At 44.7% G+C, this 24977-nt stretch overlaps 1 protein-coding gene across 2 annotated transcripts in view; it reads right to left on the minus strand.

The window, feature by feature from the left end:
• Positions 1-401: 401 nt before the first annotated feature.
• The window catches only part of Lrrc28 (leucine rich repeat containing 28), a 125493-nt gene continuing 100917 nt past the window's right edge, over positions 402-24977 (minus strand). For both annotated transcript variants that reach the window (XM_029540772.1, XM_021199509.2), the window contains 3 exons: positions 14050-14225; positions 11856-12015; positions 402-709 (listed from right to left, as the gene is read on the minus strand). In XM_029540772.1, coding sequence (XP_029396632.1) covers positions 637-709; positions 11856-12015; positions 14050-14225 — 409 coding nt within the window. In that variant the 3' untranslated portion in view covers positions 402-636. The remainder of the gene's footprint in view (positions 710-11855; positions 12016-14049; positions 14226-24977) is intronic.

Raw genomic sequence — 24977 nt, forward strand, 5'->3', positions numbered from 1 at the left:
TTCATAGCTTGCAAAACTTAGAAATAAGACAGGAAGTTTCCAGAGGGGCGTGTGCTCTGGAGTCAGCTGTGCCTCTGCAGGAGCCTAACTGCTCCAGCCTGGGCACCGTGCCCTGCTATGCTGGCTGCTGAGGCCATAGGCGTTGCAGAGACGCTAGAAAGTGACAAGTTTCCAATGGAGAAGCTCCTGAGAGTAATCTCAAGGGAAATCATCCTCGGGGGAAGACAGAGGATCATCACCAAAGCTAGGCCATCCGACAGGTAATTTGGTTCTATTATCAAATTAAGGGTTCTTCAGGGAACTGCAGCTCGCTTTAAATTAGATGTGGGGAAGCTCATTTGACTGAGTTTATATATGAGACACACTCACATACAAAGAAAAACACAGAAGACAACATGCCCTTAATTTGGGGGAGGATGTATTCCAACTTGAGGGAAAAGCGAAGGCCTTTTAGTTGTGAAGCCCAATCAGGACATTCCCAGAGTTCAGCACGGCCTTCCTTGGGACAGGGCAGGCAGGATGGAAGGGTCTGTCCTGCCTGGCTGGACTCTCCTGGCCCGGCCGCACACACTGGCGATGGCAGGCAGTTGCAGTGGCTGAGCTGGCAGTGCTCCTAAGGCTCGTCTCGAGTGTTTATCAACACAGCAGGTTAAAAGTCCGCAGACACTGGGTGGAGCAGCAGTAAGCCACGAAGCCAATACTTGTCCTCCTGGGGGTGGAGGAGACGGAGAGAGAGAAACACTGTTAGCTCAGGAGTGCAACGGCTGTTCTTGCCCACTGGAGACACTTCTTTCTTTGTTAGAACAAGTGACTAGGCATGAATAGCAGATTGCATTGTAGAAATGTAAGGGGCCATTGTCAATCTAAGCCCAGGCTGCAGGTAAGGCGTGTGTGTGCATGTGTGTCCCTTCCCTTAGTGGGGTTTGGATGGCAAACATACCTGTTAACAGCTAAGCTTTTTCATCTTCTAAAGGGCAATCAAAGAATATGAAGTACATTATAAAAGTCACAGCTAAATATATTTTTTCACATTTATATTTCCATTACCTGGAGGCTGAGGCAGGAGGATTGCTATGAATTCCAGGGCAGCCTGAGGTACAGAGTCAGACCCTGTCTCAAAACAAAAACAAAAACAACAACAACAACAACATAAAAAGAGAAAGCACCACCAATTTAGCTATAAAACAGACACACTGCAGAGCGTAAGTACTCCCTATCATCTGAAGGAACTCATCCTAACACATTCACAGAGAGTGCTCACAGAATCATTTCAGAACGCTTACGTGACTCCAAGGTCTTACATAATGGAGAAGCTCTTCTCCTGCTTGGGCACCTTTGCATGGTGAGTCACGAGGTTCCTGGGGCTCCTCATGGGCTTTGGACAGCACAGGCTCTGAGAGGCTCAGAGAGCCGCTGCCTGGTGTGGGGAGAGTGCTTTACTGTTTTCACAGGACTGCCTGTGCTGACTGCTCAGCACTGAATCCTAATTCTGCCTGAATCCTTTTCTCCCTCGAAGCTGCACTGCTCATCATGTGCACTCAAAATGTCAGATGGAGTGACAGAGAATAGTGAGGCTCTGGGAGAGCGAGCAGTTGGAACACTCAAAAGCCACAGCATCGTGGAAGTCTGTGGGGGTGAGATGGCCAGTTATGACTGAACAGAATTAAAAACCAACCAACCAAACTAGCCAAAACTCAGATATGCTTAATGCCTTCCAGTCTCAGTTCAAGACACAGTGAGATAATTTCTGTGGTGACCCTTAATAATTTTCTCATGAGCAAAAAGACATGGCTGAAGCCCAAATTCAGAGGATAGCAAATCATATACCAGATTAAAAGGTATCTTGATTTTTCATATGCGTAAGTGTGTGTAGTGTGGATGTCTGTTTGAATGTGCATGTGTGTGCATAAATGTGGGGACCAGATGTTGATACCGTGCATCTTCCTTGATCTTCCCGCCTTGTATACTGAGGCAGGGGTTCCTCGATTGAGCCTAGAGCTCCCAGTTCAGCTAGACTGGCTACTTGGCTTGCTTCGGGGACTGGAATTACAGACATGGTGGTAAGCTAACACCACTTTATGTTGGTGCTGCGGATCCCAACTCCAGCTGGCACACCTGTGCATCAATTACTGCTTAGCCCTGGAAAGGGCTATGTGAAGGTCTTTAGGTAATGCAAAGATCTGGGTTGATGAGGACAGGAACTTAAGGCTTTGGGCAGAACTGATCTAAGAATCTTGAGCCTTTAGAGATTTCTTCATACTGGAAACAAGTCTCTCTACCTCCTAAGAACATTAATGTTCTCTTAAAAAGGTTTCAATGGCCTCACGTACGGTGGCTGCCGGAAAAGGAAGTGCCTAGTCTCTCTATTGAGGCAGGACCCATCATCACTAATACTCAAGGCCTGTAGTACTACAAAGAGGCATAAGGGACAGTATGAACATTTTTGAATACATAAACTTGTCAGCCTAGAAGATCATTATTTTGAAGAACACAAATGACCAGAATTCAACTCTGCTAACTCATGGAACCTATGACCACCGAACAGGTTGGATTTGTAATTTAAAAGATATTCCGTTACCAGATGGGTTTCTTAGACCCTAACAGTTAAATCCTAACAGGTACCAATAAGGCTTTAATACAATTTCGTTTACAGAAAGGAAGTTTCCAACTCACGAGGACAGTATTTTCTTGACTCCCAATTCAAACAGAAACCAATCAAACAAATCCTGAGCCCCCGAATATTACAGACTAATATCTCTCATGAGAATAGATTAAAAGCTACTCAACAAGTAACATCAAAAAGGATTAAAACAACAGCAAACAAACAAACAAACAAACTATACACAGAGATCAAGGGAGAGCCACTTGGCATGGAAAGTGGCTGAATATTTGAATCTATTAATGTGTCAACAAGCTAAATAAAGAGAATCATATGATCTTAATAATACTTATACAAAGCATTTAAGCTGGGAGTAGTGGTTCATGCTGGGAAGACTAAAACTGAGAGGATACAACAGGACAACAGTCATGAATTAATGGCTAGCTTGGACTAGTGAGTTCTAGTCCAACCAGGATTACAGAATAAGATCTGTACCTCTAAAGAAAGAAAGGACTGGAGAGACGGCTCAGAGGTTAAGAACACTGTTGTTCTTGCAGAGGACCTGGTTTCAGTTCTCAGCACCTACATGGTGGTTCACAACTATCTGTAATCCCAGTTCTAGAGGATCCAACAGCCATGTATATGGTGCATATACATATGTCCAGGCAGTAATACAAAAAGTAAAATAAAGAAAGAAAGAGGAAGGCAGGGGAGAGAGGATGGAAGGGAGGGAGGGGAGGAAGGAAGGGAGGGGAGAGAGGGAAGGAAGGGAGAGAAGAGAGGGAGGGAAGAAGGGGGGGAGAGAAAGAAGGGAGACAGGAAGACAGGAAGACAAAGCATTTGACAAAATACACTTCTCACCCTAAATGCTATTACCATTCTCCTTAGCAACGAAAGAGCAAACGGTGTTCCCTTAAGATGACTGAACCACAGCTGAGTGCTAGAAAGTCTAGCCTCTGCCATAAAGCAAGAAAAAGGCAAACAGAAGTGAAGGTCTTATGTATTGGCTATGCAGAAAACCCCTGTAATCTACCAAAAAACAAAACAAAACAAAACAAAAACCTAGTGAGCAGCAGCAATAAGACAGTTGCAAAAACAAATTGTATTTCTTTATACTAACAATGAACACATGGAAATTGATGTAAAACTACCATTTATGACTACAAAAGAAAACCAAATCTCTGGGCATAAACAAAGCATTCAGCATCTGAATGCTAACAATCATCAGTTGCTGATAAAATAAATAAAGGAAAGCCTTAGTCAGTGGAGACACACCACACTCATCAGTAAATCCAGTCCTGCAGACATCAGTTCTGAGCAAACTGATCTATGAGCTAAATGTAATTCTCATAGGAAATCTAAAAAGAGGTTTTGGAGACAAAAACAACCAGACATCCAGCCAGCCAACCAACTAACCAACCAACCAATCGATCAATCAACCAACCAGACCCAAGAATAAGCTAAAAAGCAAAAACTAAAACAAAAAACTTAGACCCAAGAATGACCTAAAACAACTTCCAAGAGAAGAATGAAATAAGCTGTCAACTCTCCTTGTGTTGTCAAGTCTATTACAGCTGCAGGTTGGTCCTGGGTGAGAGGGAGATCAATGAAATGAAGCAGGATCCTAGAAAAGCTTCGTGACTGTGTGTAACAGAGATGGCTGATCTCTGCGGTTGATCAGCAGGATTTAGAATCATCATGGAAACAACCCCCTGGGCATGTCAGAGATTTTCTAGATTAAATTAATCGAGGTAGAAGACCCACCTTAAAGGGCAGGGGGCACCATCACAAGTTTGGTGTTAGCATGGGCTACAGAGTAAGCCAGGTGTGATGCCACCTTTAATACCAGTACTCAAGAGGCACAGGATCTCTGAGTTCAAGGCCAGCATGGTCTATGAAGTGAGTTCCAGGACAGCTAAGGCTACACAGAGATAACCTGTCTTGAGAAACCAAGAGACAGAGACAGAGAAAGACACACAGAGAGAAACATACAGAGACAGAGACAGACAGGCAAACTTTGTCTCAAACAAACAAAGAAAACAAAACCAACTAAATTAAGCAAACCTGTCTTTAAAAGACAAAGGGCAGTGAGGAAACTGGGCTTTGCCGAGCTCCCCTGGGGTCCCACGGAATCAGAGCATGGCCAGTGCTAGGCAAGTGTGCTCTGCCCTGATCTGTCTCCAGCTTTTACTTTGCACTTTAAGACATGGTCTTTTTTCTTACTATGTTTTCCAGGCTGGCCTTGAACTTACTCAACAGCCCAAGAAGATGCTGGAGTTGCAATCCTCTGCCTCAGCTGCTCCCTGGTCCTGAACCTCCAAGCCTGGCTCGAATTGTTTTTCTTACTGTAGGAAATTATATGCAGCTGCTGGGGAGTGCCCCAGCTTAGTCTTGGTTTTAACGATAATTACGGGAAGCCAACTCCTTCATAGCAAGGACACTATCCTTAACGCTGGAACCAGTAAGCTTCTAACAGTTAAGCTTCTAAGTAAAAGAAGTTAAGTCTATGAAGACATGCTGGCAGGATGAGTGGCCTGGCTACAAGGACAAGACAAGGCTGCACACTTATCTGTTTCTGGGAGGCTCCTGTAGCAACAGGCTGTGTCTGCGTGTTGTATGGATGGCCCAGTTGTCTGTGGCAAGTCTACTGTGTGCTCGCTGTGGCCCTAGAGGCTTGATGGTTTTAGGGGAGAAAGAGAACTAAACAATAAATAGCTCCAGTTAAGAAAGGCTGCCGACAAGTTCTACAAAGACCTTGAGGCATGACGCATACCTAGAATCTGTGTGTTTACAGCTGAGGCAGAAGAAAGAGCATTTGAGCTAGTTTTAAAATACAGAACTACGACGACTCCGTATGAGACAAATTACAACGCTGCTGGCACAGTCTAGAGCCCACAAGCATCGTGAGAAATGTGGGATTTTCTCTTGTAATGTGTTTGCTGATTAAAAATAAAAAGCATATCTTTGACTCATTACAGAAATTCAAGCCAAAAGAAGAATAATATTTATATGAGCTGATAGAATGAAGTCCCACGCACATAACTTGTGGAAAAGTCACCTAACAGTGTGTCGTATACTGTTACATTTATGCCGTGGCAACTTTCTCATGAGACCATCCCTGTGCAGAACCAGAGGCTGCCCCAGACTCTGGGAGCAGGAAGAGTTAGGTGATGTAGTTACCGTAAATTCCCAGTATGGAGCACAGCACACAGCGCTAAGAGTTATGCTGACCACATGAAGTGCTGAGGGTTATGGCTCAGGTTAGCAAGAGCAGAACAAGGAGGCACCTGAGCCTGGCACGCCGTGGGAGGAAATGTATGGCAGGCTACCACTCACCTGTCAGGCAGGAACTCCTGGCACTAGGTCTTTCCACAGCACCCTCAGGGTCCAACTGCACTAAGCAGGGCTGTTAGCCACCCAAACCCAGATGCACTCTGTACTGTCTGCGATGCAAACTTAACCCAGCATTCATGGACGAACCATACAGGCGGCTGTTTCTAACTACCCTGGTGAGTTAAGTGAGCCCTTTTAGAGCTGGTGACAGCTGCTTTTATGGCAAACTGTTTAGGCGTTGGGCCCCCATTGCTCAGGCAAGTCAGTCTCAATGTTGCTGTGGTCATTTCTACAAGATGTGATCCATATTTAAATGAACAGACTTTGAGTTAAGCAGACCACTCCCTCCCATACAATAGGTGAGCCTCTCTTCCAACTAATCTTAAGAGCAAAGCTGTAGAAGACGTTCTTCCCGAGACACAGAAACCCTGTCTGATCTTGCGGCTGCTACCCTGAAGCACTAAGTCCCACCATGAAGTTCTGAGTAGAAGCCCTCACAATTGTCCATGAAATCAGTCAACCCTTCTCTCAATCTGGGAAGGAAATGAAAATCTCTTAAGAACCTGCTACAGTGAAGTGATGGCTTGCTGTAATAAACACGCCCAGGAATGTGGAAATGGTGCCATACTGGCTAACAGAGGCTGCAAGGCTTTCATGCACATGATAGGAAAAGCCTATGCTGCTCACAACGGCTACTGACAGAAACAAAGGAGAATATGGTGAGGAGAGACTGGGACTAGAGAGGGCATTTTTATGGCCTTAGGGACACAGAGCTGCCTGAACACAGTGCTGATATATGTAGTGTGCTTCCCATGACATAATGGAACACGGCCCTGGAAACCATGGACTGTTCTCTGCTTTCAGGGAGTCATGTTCTCTGAGGCAGAAAGCAGAACTTAGAGGTGATAATGAAATAACTTCTCTGTGGTTTCTAAGCCAGGTGCCCAGGGGCACCCCTTGACTTGTCGCTTACAGTAAGATGCGAAGGGAGAGAAGGGAAGCAGGGGAATTTTATTGTTAACCAAAAACGAAGCAGACCTTGAAGATTTGGAAAATTCAAGCTTTCTTGAACCAAATGTTGAGTATGGCCTGGTGGAGAAACCTTTCCTTAACTAGATCATGTTTAAAGAGAAGTCAAAAATAGACACCGGAGAAAAGGCAGCATCTTCAACAAATGGTCCTGGTCAAACTGTGTGGCTACATGCAGAAATGCTGCTCTCTTGGTTTGGACAGGTCAAGGAAAGAGGAAGATGGAGGACTCTAAGACATTCAGGTCTCATGGGTCAGAATGAGCTCATGAGTCATCCAGCTCCAAGCATGTTCTGCCTGAAGGAAAAAAAAAATCAGCCTGAGGTGGGGTTTACCAAGCCTGAGGGGTGGGGCCTCCCTGCTAGGGGAGCCAAGAAGACAGACCATGGCGGCCTTTGGGACTTCTGTTTGTTAGAACCTGGGACTCTTCTTTCCTTCAAAAGTTCTCTCATCTCAGATGATGCTGTGTGGCCTCTACCTGCCCCACATCACACATAGGAATGGAGGGAGACACTGTCTGCTTTCCTGTGTGCAGATGGAGTTCTATCTAGGAAGAGTAATATACTAAGTTTTGCCCATACCTAATTTAAACAATATTTAAGACAAGAATCTGTACATTTAAGAGTTGATGCCAAAGGTGCTTACTGTTTCAATGTTTCTCAGCCATTTGTTTCTCATCTTGGGAACTGTTTACTTGTAGCCTTTTTATAAATTGGGTGGCTTTTTTGATGTTCAGGGTTTTTTTTTTTAAGTTTTTTTTTTTTTTTCTATTTTAGATATTAACCTTCTACTGGATACATACTTGGTAAAGCTCTTTTCCCATTCTGTAGCCTGTCACTTTGCCTGAATGATGGTGTCCTTTGTTATACAGTCATGAACTCTCCTCTACTGTCATTCTTAGTGCCATTGAGTTCAAGACTATTTCTCACTTTGTCTTCTATCAGATTCAGGGTGTACAGCCCTATGTTAAGATTCTTAATCCATTTAGCGTTGAGTTTTGTGCGGGGTGAGAAATATGGGTCTGTTTACATTCTACTACATGTAGCCACACAGGACCATTTGTTGAAGATGCTGTCTTTTCCCCAGTGGCTATTTTTGAGTTCTCTTTCAAAAATCATGTGTCTTTAGGTGTGTGGGCTATGTCTGGGTGGACATGTTGGCTCATGTCTGTGATCTTAGGACTATGGAGACCAGCCTGGCTTACAGGAAACAAAACCTTTTACACACATTGGAACAAAGTGAGTTATTTTGTGAGAAAGGCATGGACTGTGTGTTTGGGGGTAACACTCTGGAATCACACGTGGTCTTTAAGTTCCTTTCCTGACAATGATCCTAAACCCTTTGGAATTGTCTGCATGGGGATAACCTGACTGGCCCCTCAGTGCACAATTACACAGTTCCCACTTTCAGCCCCACCCCATCTTCCGTCATCTGGGAGAGCATAAAGTGCTGAGCTGAGTTGGTTCCCAGTGGCCAGTGACTTCATCGCTTATGTCTATGAAGTACATTAGAAACTGAAAGAAATGGGTTTGGAGAGCTTCCAGCGAGTAGACAATGTGGTATAGAGGGCAGTAGATCTCAGAGGGCATGGCTGTCCAGCACACTTCCCACTGCAATTCTTTCCCCGGCTACTCCTCAGGAGTCTCCATACTAGCAGGGAAGCCTAAGTGAGGTGCTTCTCAGAGCTAGGAGCCATTCTAGAAGATGAACTCACGGAGGAAGTGATGTCGACTGTCTCTAAACAGGTTTCTACCCATAGACCACGGTTGCTTTTAGCCTCGGTGAGAGAAGCTCCTGTTTCCAGTGGGAAGTGGTTAGCAGAGCCAAGGCATTGAGAGTAAGACTCTGGAGTGTCAAGCCCTAAATGGAGTATGGGGCGTTGTGGGAAGACTGTAAGAGCCAGAGGACAGGAAAGACTGCTAGGAAGCACTAAGTGGTTACACTCATGAGCTCACGCAGCGGTGGTGAAGCCTGCACAGGACTGAGCCCATCAACTCCCGCGAGAATAAGAAGGGGCTTATGGAACCTCCCACCTCCCTGAGGATGCCACTTACTGGGAGAGAGGAGTGTTGTAGTTCAAGGTGATGGGGGCACCACCAGTTGCTCCTCCGCAAGGACATAACCTCCCACCCATGTCCACACAAGGGATCCTAACTAAATGCAGTAAGATCTGTCTGTCTGTCTGTCTCCCCAAATCTTCGTGTGTGTGTGTGTGTGTGTGTGTGTGTGTGTGAGACAAAAGGCTTAGAAGTAGAGGGAAGGGGTTAAGAGGACAAAGGAAGAGTATATTACCAAAGTACGATATACACATATACATACATGCAATTGTAGAAGAACAAGTTTAAAATGTTTATTTTAAAAAAGTAAAGTTTCCAGAGTGTTTTTTTCTTGTTTTTCTTATCTCAAATGTACTAGAGATCATAATGGGTAGAGTTTTATCTCTCCCAAATTCCTTATAAGTGATCCCAGCTCCTAGTATTTCAGAATGTGTCTTAAGACCCTCCTCAAGGGAGCTGGAGAGATGGCTCAGCAGTTAAGAGCACTGACTACTCTTCTAAAGGTCCTGAGTTCAAATCCCAGCAACCACATGGTGTTTTAACCATTTATAATGGGATCTAACGCCCTCTTTTGGTGTGTCTGAACACAGCTACAGTGTACGTACAGATAATAAATAAATAAGTAAATAAATAAATAAATAAATCTCAAAAAAAAAAAAAAAGGGCCCTCCTCATTGCAGAGGGGTCCAGCACATATCCCGAAGGGGTCCAGCACATATCCGAACATTCGCACACTGAGGCCAGGAAGAATGCTGAGATAGACACGTCCTGTTGGATCCCCAACCAGGTCTATAGCAATCATGCTACAGAGTGAAGCTTCCATGAACACCCGGAGACAAGGTTCAGGAGCTCTCAGACAGGTGAATGCATGGGAGTTCTGGGAGGCTGACACACCAAGGGAGGGGATGCCACGCCTCTTCCCCAGGCCTCTTCTGAGCATCACTGAGTATATACTCTTGTGATGTTCTTTACAGTAAGGTGGCTTATGTATTTTCCTGGGCTCTGTGAGTTGCTCAGATACATAACTGAACCCAAAGAATCAACTCTGGGAGCCCTGACTGTACCAACTACTTAGAGGCATGGGTCAAGCTACTGGGACTTCTGTTTTCCAGATGGGAAGGACAACCTTGGGGTCTGAGCCTCAGGCTGTGGGATCTGCTACCATGTCCAGGTAGACAGTGCCACACAACTAGTGTCAAGTGTGTGGAAAACCCTGAACACTATATTGTGTATACAGTAAAACAAACAGCACAAGTTTGAATTGGGGGATTGTTTGTTTTTCCCAAAAATAAGCATTAAATTAAAACAGTTCGGAGTAGAGCTTCTGTACACAGAAAACACTAAAAAATACAAAACTGTTGAAACAGGAACCTATAGCGTATCAAATAGGATTACCCAGGGAAAGGGAGAAAGAAGCAGAGCTTGGGAGAGGAGCAGGCAGAGACAGGGAAAGGTGGCTTCGTCTGCTGAACGGTGATCATGTGCCAGGGGTGTGCCTGCCTCATCTGTTACTTGCGGCTATGACCAACAATGCAGACTGTTCTGTCCCCATTTTGAGGCTCAGAGAAGCTTGGCAGGCTGCCCAGGTTCTCAGTGCAAAGTCTATGCTTTCTGTCTCTTATCCCACTTAGATTAAGGAACCCAAACAGGGCTGGGGGTATATGCCTTGCCCACAAGGCCATGGGCTCTGTTCCCAGTCCTGGGAGAAAGAAAGAAGGGAAACAAAGGCAGGAGAGGAGGGAGGAAAGGGCAGTGGAAGAGCAGGGGCAGGCTCCATGAAATGATCCAAGGCTGCTGTAGGTGCACCCCTGTTCCTACCATCCCTCAGGAGGCCAAGGCACAAAGTCTCTGTGTTTGAGGCCAACCTTGGCTGTTACATAACAAGACTCCATCTCACACAAAAATGATCACAATGGAACTCACACTGGCACTGACAAAGAGTGAGACAAGTGAGAGCTGGATATGGTGGCGCCTGTCAGCATGGTGGGGGCAGAGGTAGGAGGATGAGGCCATCCTCTGCTTGCTGCTAGTTTCAGACTCTGTCTCAAGGGGAGGAGCGGGGGGGGGGGAACCCAAACATGAAAGCTCATAAGCCAAGGCCAGACCCACAGGGCTTTTCCAATGCTCCACGCTTCACCGTCTGGCGTTCTTGCTCTCAGTAACAGCATTGGCTCAGGAAATTACTTAGTGAACATTCGCCATGAATGCAAAGCAGTCTGCCAAGAAATACAGAGTGGTGCGGGAATGCCGCTGGAAGAGTTAGATTCAGAACAGAACCAAGTGCTCGCGTGCAGGGTGTGGCTCACACTTTCGGTTGTGCCAGGTGAACACTGGGATGAGCTCTTATACAAAGCTCCCTCCCCTTGCATGTGGGTGGAACTAGAAAGAATGAGCTGCTCCAAACAACACACAGCTGTGCACATGCTCTGTGCATGCCCCCTGTATATGCTCCAAAGCCGAACTGAGGAGGGCAGCCAGGTTTTCTCCCAGGAGTGAAAAGAAGCAGGTTTCACTTAGTCCAGTGGTTCTCAACCTTCCTAATGCTGCAGCCCCTTAATACAGTTCCTCATGTTGTGGTGATACTCCCCCCCCCCATAAAAATAATTTCATTTCTACTTCATAACCGTAACTGTGCTCTTGTTATGAATTGGTATATAAATTGTGTTTTCCAATGGACTTAGATGACCCCTGTGAAAGAGGCTTTGAAACAGGTTGAGAACCACTGATTTAGCTTCCTTACACTGCAGACTCAGCATCCCCTCCATGCGTGACCTCCTCGTTCCCATGATGCACCGCTGACCCAAGTTAAGCCCTGGTGCCCACTTAGGCTTCATTACCTCTGGTGCAGGCCTGCCATCGGTGTCTCTCTCAAGGGGAAGAGCTTAGGATAGACGAAGGTAAACATGGGCTCACTACACCGGTGACAGTGCCCCAGGGGGCAGTGCAGCAGCTCCAGGAGACTTCTGGGTAATGAGATTGGAGACAAAAAGTTCAGATCTGAAACAGAAGAGAAAAATCAGGCACATGAGTGAAATTTCCTATTTCCTTAAACTAGACGTTTGAAATTTCTCTTTGTTACCAAGTAAGTTCAAATAGTTAAAAGTAAGTATATCATGTTGAAAATTCTGTTATCTGATAGACATTCAATAAAAATCTAACATTATTAGGAAATGAAAGATGTTTTTTTTTATAGTTTTGATACTAAAGGAAAATGAAAATCCACTCTTTTATGAGCAGCTAGAAGCTGTCCTGAGGCAGAGGCAAGGAAAGAATTAGATCAAATAGTCTTTAGGAACAAGGATCAAAAACGCAGAGCAGGCTTTCCTAAGTCAGAGAACTAAGGGAGGGTAAGGTCTGGAGACCAGAGCAGCTGCTGCTAAGTTCGCCTCAAAGCTATCAGCCGTCCTGTCAATTAAACACCGACGACGACGACGACGACGACGACGACGACGACGACGACGACGACGACGACGACGACGACGACGAGGAGAGCCTGAGCATGAAAAGGCTGATCACTGAAAGTATCAGATGCTGAAGCCAAAGAGGGTGAGAGGGAGGGAAGGAAGCAGGGTTTGCCGTTCACTGCCGTGAGCACAGGCAGGGAAGGGTCTCCCCAGCCCAGTCTGAGCCATGCAAAGGACACGTCTAGAGCGAGCCACCCCAGCCACCCAGGCAATCTTGGCAAGTGTTTACCCTTATTTTAGCCATGTGGTGAAGGGAGGAATGCTCAAACTGAAGTGACATCTCAAGCTTACCAGCTAATCCTGGCAAGGACACAGAAACTGTCTTCTAGAACTTTTCAGGTGATTGATATCCACTTAGAAAAAATATAATTTCTACATAAGAAAGTAAATTTCTGTTCTGCATAAACAAAAAGGATAAACAAACCCAGCCTACGGGTCAGCAATATGGCTTGGTAGGTAAGGGTGCAACTGCCATCAAACCTGGAGATCTGTGTTTGATCTCTGGACACACACGATGGGAGAACCAGCTCCCCCTCGGTTTTTAAAAGAGAATTGAAGGAGGGCATTTTTAAAAACAGCTTAATTTTGGACTAACTAGATATTCCTGGAAAGTTAAGTTGGTTTTGTTTTAGTTGAACTCCATGCCCCTCTACAAATGCAAAGTCAAAGCATTCAGCAGCTTTAAAAACATACATATGGTGCAGTAGTTAAGGGCACTTGGTGAATTGAGATCCAGCACACATGTCAAGTGTTTGGGGACTGTGAGTACCCACAACCCCAAAACATGTACATACCCACAAACACATAAATACAACGTTTTTACAATATGAGGTATTTTAGTAACACTGTTCGGGTCCGTTGGTTGCTTATTCATTCTTGCTTCCTTTTCTCCTGCCCTTTCTTTAGGCACTGAGATTGGTCTCGGGGCCTTGTAGATGCTCTAGTACTGAGCCCCGCCCCAGCCCCGGCCCCGGCCCCAGCCCCAGCCAGTACTTTCTTGATGTGCTTCCTTCCAATCTGTGCTGAACAATGCCTATACAATCTAGACACTTTCCAAACAAGCATCAGCCTGCTTGCTAATGCTGACAACACTTTTGGGATTTCTTCTCCTTACAGTTGCTAGATCCCGGGAGACAGAGGTCAAGCCCAGCTTTTTTGGAGGAGACATGTGACTCTTTCCCCACTGTTTGCCTTTCACTTCAACCACACACATGTCCACACCAGGTTTTCTAACTTATAGCTTCTCTGGGAACTGCTTTCCTTTGCAATGAAAACCACATTTTAATAAATGCTTCTGTGTGTCTGTACGGGGGTCAAAGGAACCAGTCAGTGTTGAAACTATTAAAACTTAACAAGCTTCGGGGGGGGGCTGAGACAGGGAGACCACTGACATACTCAATACCAAGAAACTTTACACTTGGTTAAGATGGTAAAGTTAGTGTGAAATGTGTATGCTGTCGTGATATTAAAAAAAAAAAAAAAAAGATGAAAACCACCCAAAACAGACAGGATAAAAGTCAAGTCTTTGTTTCCTGACTGAGACTGCAGAGAAGACCCATGTACTTACCTTTCCAAAGCCCGTGGTAGGTGCGGTAGAGACTCCGCATGGTCAGTTCTTGCAGAGGCAGGACATGGTCATTCTCTGTGCCTATTGTCTTCACCTCTGCTGGGAGGAAGACGGTCAGCTGCCCAGATGAAAATGCCAGCAGCCTCACCTCTGACAGTTGGATGGGGATGCCACAGCTGCATAAAGACACGGCCCAGGGCATCAGTCACGAGGTAAGGCTTCAGGCCAGGTTACAAGGCATTCACAAGGCATAGACACAGAAGCAGCTGGAGTACAGGTTACAGCATCACTTATAGCATCACGTATTCCTCTATAGTAGGCTCCCTTCAGATCTGAAAAGCCTGCTGCAAGCTCTGCTTCCCCCCTTTCTAGTACCAAGTTTATGTTGCTGAAAGCTTCCAAGTTAATCTTCTCTTCTTAAGACAGAGCATCACTGAACAAAGAATTTACTACATAGATGAGGCCGGCTTTGAACTTGCAGGGATCCTCCTGATTCTGTCTCCTAAGTGCTGGGGTGACAGGTACAATGCCATGCTGGGATTACCTTTTAGAAGTAAAGAAAGAGCTGGTGAGATGTCTAAGTAGGGAAAGCGCGTGCTGTGTAAGCGAGCATCAACACCTGAGTTTGAGTCCCCAGATTGCACAGAAACACAAACACCTAAAATCCAAGTGTGCCCTGGCAGAAGATGGGAAACAGGGGCAGGAGAGGTGCCACAGATTGTGGGCCAGTTAGCATGGCTATGAATCAGTGAACAAGACTGACTTATCTCAAACAAGGCGGAAGGTGACATTTGAAGTTGTCCTCAGACCTCATATGCCATGGTTTGTACCATCATCCCCCACAGCAGGGATGGGTAGTGGGTGGAGAGTCTAGTACTCTGTTGAGATACTCTAGTCTACTTTAACATTTTTAACATTTTGTGTGTGTGTGTTTGTGTGTTTAGAAAAATCTAAGCCCACACACATACATTTAAAGTGCCAGATAGTAACTTTAGTGGTTCTTTTCATATACATGTGGGGAGATATATAGGCCAGGAATGTTAGCTTGAGTTTGGTTTTAACTCATGGCTCACTTTCTCACAGCCTGGGTCCCTTCTTCTACCCCTGGATAGGCCATGCCATGCTCTAGTTCCTGCTCGTTCTGTGGCTCTAACCATGCCCCCAACTGAGGTCATTAGGTACCTGAAAGCCTACTTCCCTTTCTTCTCCAATGGCAAAAGGCTTTAACAAAGGCAGCACTACCTAGTGAGTTTTGGCTGTCAACCTGACACAGCCTAGAGTCGTCTGAGGGAAGAACCAAAGAACAGTCCAGAGCAGACCAGCCTGTGGTCAGTTAATCTCTGCAAGAGACTGTCTTAATTGATGACTCTTGTGGGAGGGACTAGCCCACTGTAGGTGGTTTACTTCCTAGGCAGGTGGCCCTGGGCTGTGCAGGAAGACAGCGAGCAAACCACTGCTCCTCTACCATTTTTGCTCCAACTTCCCTTTATGATGGAACATGATGGGGGTGGGGGGAGACAAATAAAGCCCTCCCCCCCCAGGTTGCTTTTGGTCAGTGTTTTAGTACAGCAACAGAAAAACAACCAGAACAACTACTAGGATAATATTTTTTGACTTTGACCAGAAAAGACAAGGACACAGGGTACGGGACTGGAAGGCGAAACCCAGGGATCCTTTGCTCATTACAAGTTTCTTCCTGTGCCCCTTCCTTCAACTCACTGGGAAACAAGTCTGGAACAGTTCCACTGTAATCCTTCGGGCTGAATGAGTCTTTCCAGAGGACTTTGAGGGGAATGTTTCCGAGGGGCTCACTTTGACTTGAGAGCTCGGCAGTTTAGACTAAAATGCCACACAGAATAATAAGCAGGTGCCACGAGCAATGGTAAGAGCCTGAAGACAAAGGCTGTGCACGCATTCCAGGCACTAGAAAAAGGTCTCTGGTTGTGGGAGGGAGTGCCAGGAATGTTAGCCCAAGTCAGGGAGCTTTAATTCATGGAGAAGACTATTAGTATCTGTTTCCAAACTGTGTGGAGATATGGACAGCGAAGAGACTTGATTATAAAGAGGGGAAGAAAACTGCAGACACACAGGGTGTGGGGCAGGACTAAGGGAGTTAGGAGGGTCCAGACAAGGCAGGGAAGAGGAGGTGCGGAACACAGAGTTCGGTAGAAGCCAGAGGCCTTCCTTCTCGGCAAGGTATAAGAGCAAACAATTCACACTTCAGAACTGCTGATAACTTGGGGGTCTGACCTCTTCTAAGAGAGTGGCATCACTCTTCAGAAGCAGGGAAACTACCTTCACTTAGTGATTTCTTTTTCGGAAGAGCTGCTTTAGTTCATCTGATCATATGAACTTTGGTATTTTAGCCAGGAGTCTTTTTTTAAGTGCTATTTCAAAATAATGTATTATTGTAAATTTAAATGGCAGAAATAACATAGCATATTTCCATGGGCTAAGCAGAATAAAAATGGAAAAAGAAGTGAATGATTTTTTTTCTAGACTTTCTAGCTTCAAACCCTATCTCCAGTCTCAGTCTTTTGGGGTTGTTTTAGTTTATAAAGGGAGGGAGAAAGAAAGAGAGAGGGGGAGAGAAGGAGGGAGGGAAGGAAGGGAGGAAGGAAGGGAGGAAGGAAGGGAGGAAGGAAGGGAGGGAAGGAGGGAGGAAGGGAGGNAGGNAGGGAGGNANGNAGGGANGNANGGAGGNAGGNAGNGANGNAGGGAGGGAGGGAGGGAGGAAGGAAGGGATGGAAGGAGGGAGGAAGGGAGGGAGGGAGGAGGGAAAAAGCAGAGATAGATCCTTTCTTTTAGTCTGCTCCCTTAATCAAACAAGACCACAAAGCACTAAAATGTTCTGCTCACATAATCAATCACGTGGGCCATCAAGACACAGCTAGACAAGTCTTTAAACATCCATATAACGTCAGAGTGTGACTGGAATTTACTCTGTTCATCTCAACCTTCTCAGTTTTGCCTCCTATCACATGGCGTTACAATGGAAGCAACATATCCTTATGTACAGAAATGCACATGACTGAAGATAAGATTCCCCCAAAGAAAACTGCTAGCCATAGAAACAGCTGTAAGTACAGAGAGGCTGTGGACCGTACTGTCCAACGACGGCAGGGCTGCGGTGGCTTGTACCAGTCTGGCAGGTCCGACTGATGGATACCCACAGCATGCTTTTTTCTAGTTTATAACCTCTGGGGATGCTTACTGGTCATTCACATTTCCTCTTCTGTGACCCAACAGTCACACTTTTGCTTATTGTTCAACTGAATCAAAAGTCAATTCTTAGACCCTTTCATATTGGCAAATCCTTTTCACACCAGAGGTGGGCACCTTCTCCTTTTAGAAATGGTCCCTTCTCCCCACTCATCTGTCTCCCCTGCTGTTACAAGCCCCCACACTTCCATTCCCAACCTCTTGACTCTTCTGATTGTTAGGAGGGTTGTCCTAAAGTTTCTTCTAGTTACTTACTCTATTATTTTACATGCAGATGTTTTCCCTTTCTCTCTGTCTCTGTCTCTGTCTCTGTCTCTCTCTCTCTCCCTCCCTCCCTCCCTCCCTCCCCCCTCTCTCTCTGCCCATGTTATAAAATAGAACAACCTATAGTGTTATCAAATACAATAACCGTTCACCTCTGAATTGGAGTGCCATCTTCACCATGCTAACTTCTCAAGCAAACACTTTTGAATTAATTGAGGGTTTTTCCGCGTTAGTGCTACATCTGTCAGTCCAACAGGGCTCTGGTGACTCTGCCGTACAGAAGGTAGTCAGCTGATATGTCTGCCTGCGGATCCTTCTTAAAGCCTTTTCTTGCAACTTTCAGTTGCTTACTATTTACCTTGAACTTTACACCAGTTTTAGCTGGACATCAACCCTAACGTTCCTGGGATTCAGCTCTTTTAACATGAAGTATAGTATTGATTCTTGGTTTTCAAAGATCTATTTTATCAGATAAAGATACCCCCTCCCCTGCTGCCACCCAGTTTGCTGACAGGATTTCCAGTTTGTCTGTTGAATTAGAATATCTGTTGTTTTCCTTTTCCTTCACAGGAAGTAGGAACACAAGGTAGTGGCCATCCTAGAAACTGAAACTTCACAACTCATCCCAAGCTGCACACTGAGACAGCTGTTAGTGACCACGCCCTGCCAGAAGGTCACTATATCTGTAAGGGTCAAACAAAAAGTCAGGAAAATAAAAAATAAAAACCAACCAAACAGGGGAAATTCTTAAAGATAACAATCAGTAAAAAGGCTACTAACTATAAAATGGAGCTGTGGTGATTGATAATGACTGCCGACTTCACGGCATCTAAAGTCACTCAAGAGATACACCTCTGAGGATGTCTCTAAGGGCTTTCTAGATCAGGTTGAGGTAGGAAGACCCTACATGTGGGAGCACCATTCTGTGGGTGAGGGTAAAGGCTTAATAAGAAGGGGAGAGCAAGCTGCGCGCCAGCATCCACCTCTCCCTGCTCCCTGGCTGCTCCTGCTGCCTTGGCTCCCTGCAGCGACGGACTGTAGATCCTTAAACCGTAAGCCAAAACAGGCCTTTCCTCCCTTCAGCTACTTCTACTCAGACATTTTGTCATCAAAAAACAAAACCAAAAAACTTAAAAAAAAACCCCACACCAATCCTGATTCAGGGGTGTAGAAGAAACAAGACCAGACAGCAGATACTCTCTCTAGAATTTAAGGAGTATGAGAGGGGAAAAATGGAACTGACAGAAAACCCTGCAACTGTTGGAAAGCCCTGGGGTCCACAGTTCTTGGGATGAGGAGTTAGGTTAAGAGGACTGAGGACTGCGATGTTTTGTGTGTGGTGACCCAACAGGAAGAGGATGCCACATGTATGGAAACAGACTTAGGAAAATAACAGCCATCTGTCAAGTGGAATTTTGGCAAATGTCTTTTTTTTTTTTTTTTTTTTTTTTTTGTGGCAACCCAGCAAGGGCATAGTGCCCAGGTATTGAGTCAAACACCAGACTAGGTGCCCTTCTGAAGGTATTTTTAGATAGGATTAACATATACCACATTTATAATAGTAAAGCGCATCGCCCTCTGGAATGTCAGTAGACTCGTGTGCTTAGTGAGGGTCAAAAGAACAAAAAGATCAAGCATCAGCACGGACAGGGGAATTCTGCCCCCAGACTGCTTTTGACTTCTGCTCTTCCCTACCGATCCCTCCATGTCTGTGGAAACTGAACTCTGACAAATACATGTATGCAGTAAGATAATATTCCCATTTCTAAACTTTATTTTTTGTTTTATATTTTAGTATGATAGGCATGTGTGAATTTCTCAGAGAGCATTCTTTGTGGTCTTGTGGATCATCTCAGAGATTCATTATCATGAATGGCCACCATAGGGCTATTTTTTTGTTTTTGTTGTTTTTTTTGTTTTGTTTTTTTTTTGTTTGTTTGTTTGTTTTGTTTTTTCGAGACAGGGTTTCTCTGTTTAGCCCTGGCTATCTTGGAACTCACTTTGTAGACCAGGCTGGCCTCGAACTCAGAAATCCACCTGCCTCTGCCTCTCAAGTGCTGGGATTAAAGGGCTATTTTTTTATACAGCATAAAATCTCCCCAACTTGAAGACTGATCTGAGTTGTAGCTTGAAGGGTGTGTTTCCAAACTTAACATCCACACTGAAAAATGAGAATCCTGAGCAAAAATATAAAATAAAAATATGAAATAGAAAGCATATTAAAAAGTTGGCTTCAAGCTCATGCCCCTCTCCCTCCTCCTGTTGGCCCCTGAATGCTAGGATTATAGTACATCATTCATGAACAGACCTCATATCACTGCTACTGTGACAGCTGCTGCTTCCCAGCCCATCCTGAGTGTTTCTGCACGGATTAAGCCCAAACCCATTAACAACAAAGGGTAGGACACTGAGAGCCAGGTTTTAAGACTTTTATTGTCCCTTGTAATTACAATTACAGATTATATTGAAGAGGCTCACACTAAACAAGTGTACCCTAATTTTATAGAAACTTTAGTTTTTCTTTGATAATTCTTTCAGCAGACACCCCTGTTCTTCACCACTACATATTTTTTTTCACCACTACATATTAAGAAGCTAATTAAATTTAATCTATTCATGGCTTCTATGATTCACCCTCAATAGCCAGCTGCAGCCAAGTGCTGCCAGGGTGGAGGGACTGAGTCAGCCATTCTATTGCCTACCTTCTCTGAGCTGCTTCCAAAGGATTTGACTCTGGAGGAGTCAGCAGAAGAGCCCCAGCCCACATAGCTGTGAGCCCAGGCAAAGGGGGAAGACAAAGCGGTGGCGGCAGTATGGCCACTGCGCAGGCTGAGAGTAGATGATGATGTGGCTGCTACCAAGACTCGTAGACAACTTCCTTTATTTATAAAACAAGGATAACTTACAAGGTTTGTTGGGAAGATTCTGTGCAATGACACAAATGAACCAAGAGCACACTGTCTGGTACCCAACAATTCTAATCCACATGTACAGTTAAGCTTTCTTTTTATTATTAGCTTATTATTGCTGATTCATAGTAATATTAGAGTTGTGGCAGTCAACAGAAGACAAAAACATGAACTTGGACTTAGCCATTTAGTGCACAGGGCACAGGGCACAGGGCACATGGCATTATCCACATGGCCAGAGTCTGTAACATGGAAGAGGCTGGAAAGCACTGCCTAAGACGTGAACATCAGAGATCTCCAAATGGAAGTGAGGCTGGGTACTGGTGTCCCACACCTTAGTCCCAGCACTCAAGAGGCAGAGGCTTAGTTTAAGGCCAGTCTGGTCTACAGAGTGAGTTTCTAGGCAGCCAGGGCTACACTCACACAGAGAGAAACCCTGTCTCAAAAACCAAACCAAACCAAACCAAAAACAAGGACAAAAAAGAAGTAACAATGAAGCAAACTCTCAAGAGGAAGGAATGGAAGATACAAAATGCTTCAGTTTACAATAAACCCAAGTATTATCCAGCAATTATTAAACATTGGTAGACTTAATTTATAATTCATACAGTTTAAAACATTTTACACTAACTGCTTAGGAGGTTACACAAATATATGCACACTGAATCCTTAAGTCACTTATTAAATTGTAAATGCTAGTACCTCTGGTTTAGATAATTATAGTAATCATTGGACATCTCCATTTAATTCAATATTGACATAACTGTCACTTATCATTTAGCTTAAAACAGGTTACCTGAATAGCAATGTCACCTTACCACTGAGATTTTGGTACATATTTGCCCCAAAATATATGATGTAGTAAATTAGTTCATCTTCAGTTTTGCTTTCACCATTCCATCTAACAGTATGTCAAAGTTAGGGCTGGAGAGATGGCTCAACGGATGAAATGCTTGCTTTGCAACCATGGGAACCTGTGTTCAAACCCTCAGAACTAATGTAGAAGGGCTGGGTGCAATAGCAGCACACGTCTGTGATCTCAGTGTTTCTACAGCAAGATGGGAGGTAGAGACATAAGCCTACTCAGGAGCTGTGGGTCAGCCAGCCTAGCATCCACAGTGGCAAAGACCACTTGTTTCAAATACGGCAGGAGGCAAGGACTGACATCAGAGTTGTCGTGGACAACAACATGCTATGGAGCCTGTGTAACCTCCAACCTCCTCACCCCCAGAAACAGACAGACAGACAGACACGGGGGGGGGGGAGGGAGGTTGGGATTGAGAGATTTCAGTGAAGATTTAAATTGTCTTGCCAAGGCAATCCGATTGTTTACCCTACAGAAAGTATCCACACGACGCCCATCCGCCCGCCATCACAGGGATGCTGCAGACACGCCCTCCCTTATAGCAAAACCATCTTTTCACTTAAGAAGGAGAGAAGGTGCTACCTAGAAAGAACACCTTTGTCCTGGTGAAGCCTTAGCTCACTGGGTAGTTACTAAGCAGCCTGAAGCACTCCTTTGCTTTCCCGCTGTTTTCTCATTCCCTAGGAAGCCCTGCGTGGACTCGCACTCAGAGCACGCCCCTGCCTTGTCCTCCTCCGTGCAGACGTTACACACTGGGCTTTATGTCAGTACCTTAGGAAGGGCTCCTTGTTTACCTTTAGTTGCTGTCCGAGTTCCCTTCCCAGCCGCCTGGACCATGCTGCCAGGCACAGGGCGGTGCTCACACTGCCTTAGAGGTCCTGAGCTGAGGGTGAGAAGCCCACACAGCAGAGGCATGACCTCTTCAACCCTGATGCCGGCTGCCCCATTCCCTCCTGACTCTGCTGGGACAGGGCATGCACATTCACACCGGCTGGGGCCCTCTGTCCTCCTTCTCTCCACCTGCCTCCAGCTTCCCCCCTTTCTGTTGGTGTGCCTACTCTGCCATAGGAAGCTAGCAAGCTAAGCTTATCTCAGGTACTTTATTTTTTATTCTAAAATCTTGTTATATTTATTTATTTTTTTGGTGTTAGTTCTGTTTTGCTTGTCTTTTCATTAATGATAAACCTGAAAGTTACAAGATTATTTGATAATCTTTATTTTTGCATCCCAACATTTCAGATCACTTCAGGTTGGTCTCTAAACATCTTTATTCTTGGGAATGGGCCAAATTCCTTCAGTTCTTTACATGCCAAAAAATTCTGAACTGCATTGTAGACATTAACCCCTAGATTGAAGAGACTCTAGGTTCTATTATATTCCTCTAATGATCAGGGAAACACTAGTATTTTGTCGCACCAAGTAATTTACTTTGTTGGTGTCAAAATGCAAACCTTGTAACACTTTTGTTAGATGCAGCTGGGCTGCTCTGGGCCTGCTTCAAGGAGGTGCCATTTGGCTACTCAATATTGTTTTGAGTGTAAAGAGTCCTTACATAAAAATGGTCTATGAACAAAGGAAACTACCAGCAGAACACACAGCCTACAGAATAAGAGAGTACAGCTAGCTGTACAGGGAGTGAATATCCAGAATATATAAGGAACTGCAAAAATAAACACATCCCCACACACATAACACTGTCAATCAATAAATGGGTTAGCTGGATGTGGTGGTCCATGGCTTTAAGCTTAAAAGGCAGAGGCAGGCTGATCTCCATGAGCTCAAGGATAACCTGGTCTACATAGTAAATTCCAGCCCAGCCAGGGCTATATAAGGAGTAAGATCATGTCTCAAAAATAATGACTGAACAGACAATTCTCAAAGAGAAAGAAGAAATAGATAGATAGATAGATAGATAGATAGATAGATAGATAGATAGATAGATAGATAGATAGATAGATAGAGTCAAGAAATATATAAGTAGTCAATAATTATTTTAGAAAGCATCTAACATCCCTTGCTATTAGGGAAATACAAATTTAAACTGCTTTGTGATTCTATTTCATCCCAACCAGAATGGCTATCATCAAGAAAACCAATGACAGCAAATATTAATGAGGGTGTGAGCAAGAGGACTCTGCTCACTGCAAGTATGGGGGTGACCAGTACAGCTACCATACAAGTAAGTATGAAGGTTTCTCAAGAACGTAAACCCACAACTGCCACATGCCTCAGCCATAACACTCCTGGGTACAGACCCGAAAGACAGAGACCCTTGCACATCCATGCTGACTGCTGTTCTAGTCCCAACAGCTAGGAAATGGAACCAGCCTAGATTCTATCAATGGATAAATGAACAATGAAAACTATAAAACCTTCATAAGGAGGATCTGAAAGTTACATTAACCTAAGAACCCCAGACTCAGAAAGACAAATACTCTCTCTCTCACACAGGTGAGGTGGGTCCTAGCTTTAGTGTTCGAGTGCATGTACACATGGGGTACAGACTGTAAACGCACAGACCCCCAGAGAGGGGAAGAGGTGGCGAGGAACACACATAACATCAGAGTGGAAAAGGCAACTCGGGGAGAAGGAAGAGGAGAAACAAAAATAAACTATGCTTGAAACATAATTCTTTGTATGGTGAATTTAAAATAAATAACTTCCCAAAATACTATAGCTTACTAAGTCTATTCACAATATATTAATAAACAGCTTCTCCTGACTGGGAGAAAAAAACCCTAAAACTGGTCTGTTATCTAAAAAAATTTTTAGTCCACTGGTTCAACTCAGTTGAACTGTGACCTTAAGTGCCTGCATAACAAACCATTAGGTCGCCTAAAGAAACTGCTCCCAGATACAGCTGGACATGTCCATGTACAAATCTTCATTTCCTTTTTCTCATACATCCAGGTTTCTGGAGATATTCCCCGGGCGGGACCACTTTTACCACTAAGGATGTGGTAAGAGACTGACAATCCTGGAGAAGCCAGGACTCATGAAGCCAGCACAAGACTTGGGTGTCAGGGCACCGTGGTAGCCAGCTGGCACAGAGAGGGAGTGTAGGGGCACCGTGGTAGCCAGCCAGCCTCTTCTTGGCTTTCCAGGGCCCTTCCCTCCTAGCTGTGTGAAGATGGCTGACCTGGGTGGTCAACAGGATTTACTACTGTGTGCCTCCGAGTGGGACACAGGAATCGGGCATGCTGTAGGTTCACACACCCCTCTCAGGGTAGTTACTCTCTGTGCTGTTAGTTATGCTACAAGCATTTACATCCCTTGGCTTTCTAGCAACTTCTAAGACAATCCTGACATGCTTCTTAGGGTTCAGTATTTGGACAACGAATAAACTCAATGAAGAGGGGCTAGCTAGCTTAGTTCACATTTCTATAAATCAAGTTCAGTTCATGAGACTTCTGAGACATTTGTGAATAACTGTGTATAATTTATGCTTTTTGTATATTTTATATTCCATTCTCTAATCTCCCCCAGAGTTGTGATGTGTGTGTGTATGTGTGTGTTGGTACAGCATAAGCAAAATACTACCAACAAAATCTCTCAGGTGATGTTTTATATAAATACATATACACATGTACTACAGATCACATTTTTACATTAGGTTCTACTGGCCCCTAAAGCTGTGCCATTCTATACTGCTGGTCCCTAAAGCTGTG

This window comes from Mus pahari, chromosome 1 (assembly GCF_900095145.1).
Source record: "Mus pahari chromosome 1, PAHARI_EIJ_v1.1, whole genome shotgun sequence".
NCBI lineage: Eukaryota > Metazoa > Chordata > Mammalia > Rodentia > Muridae > Mus > Mus pahari.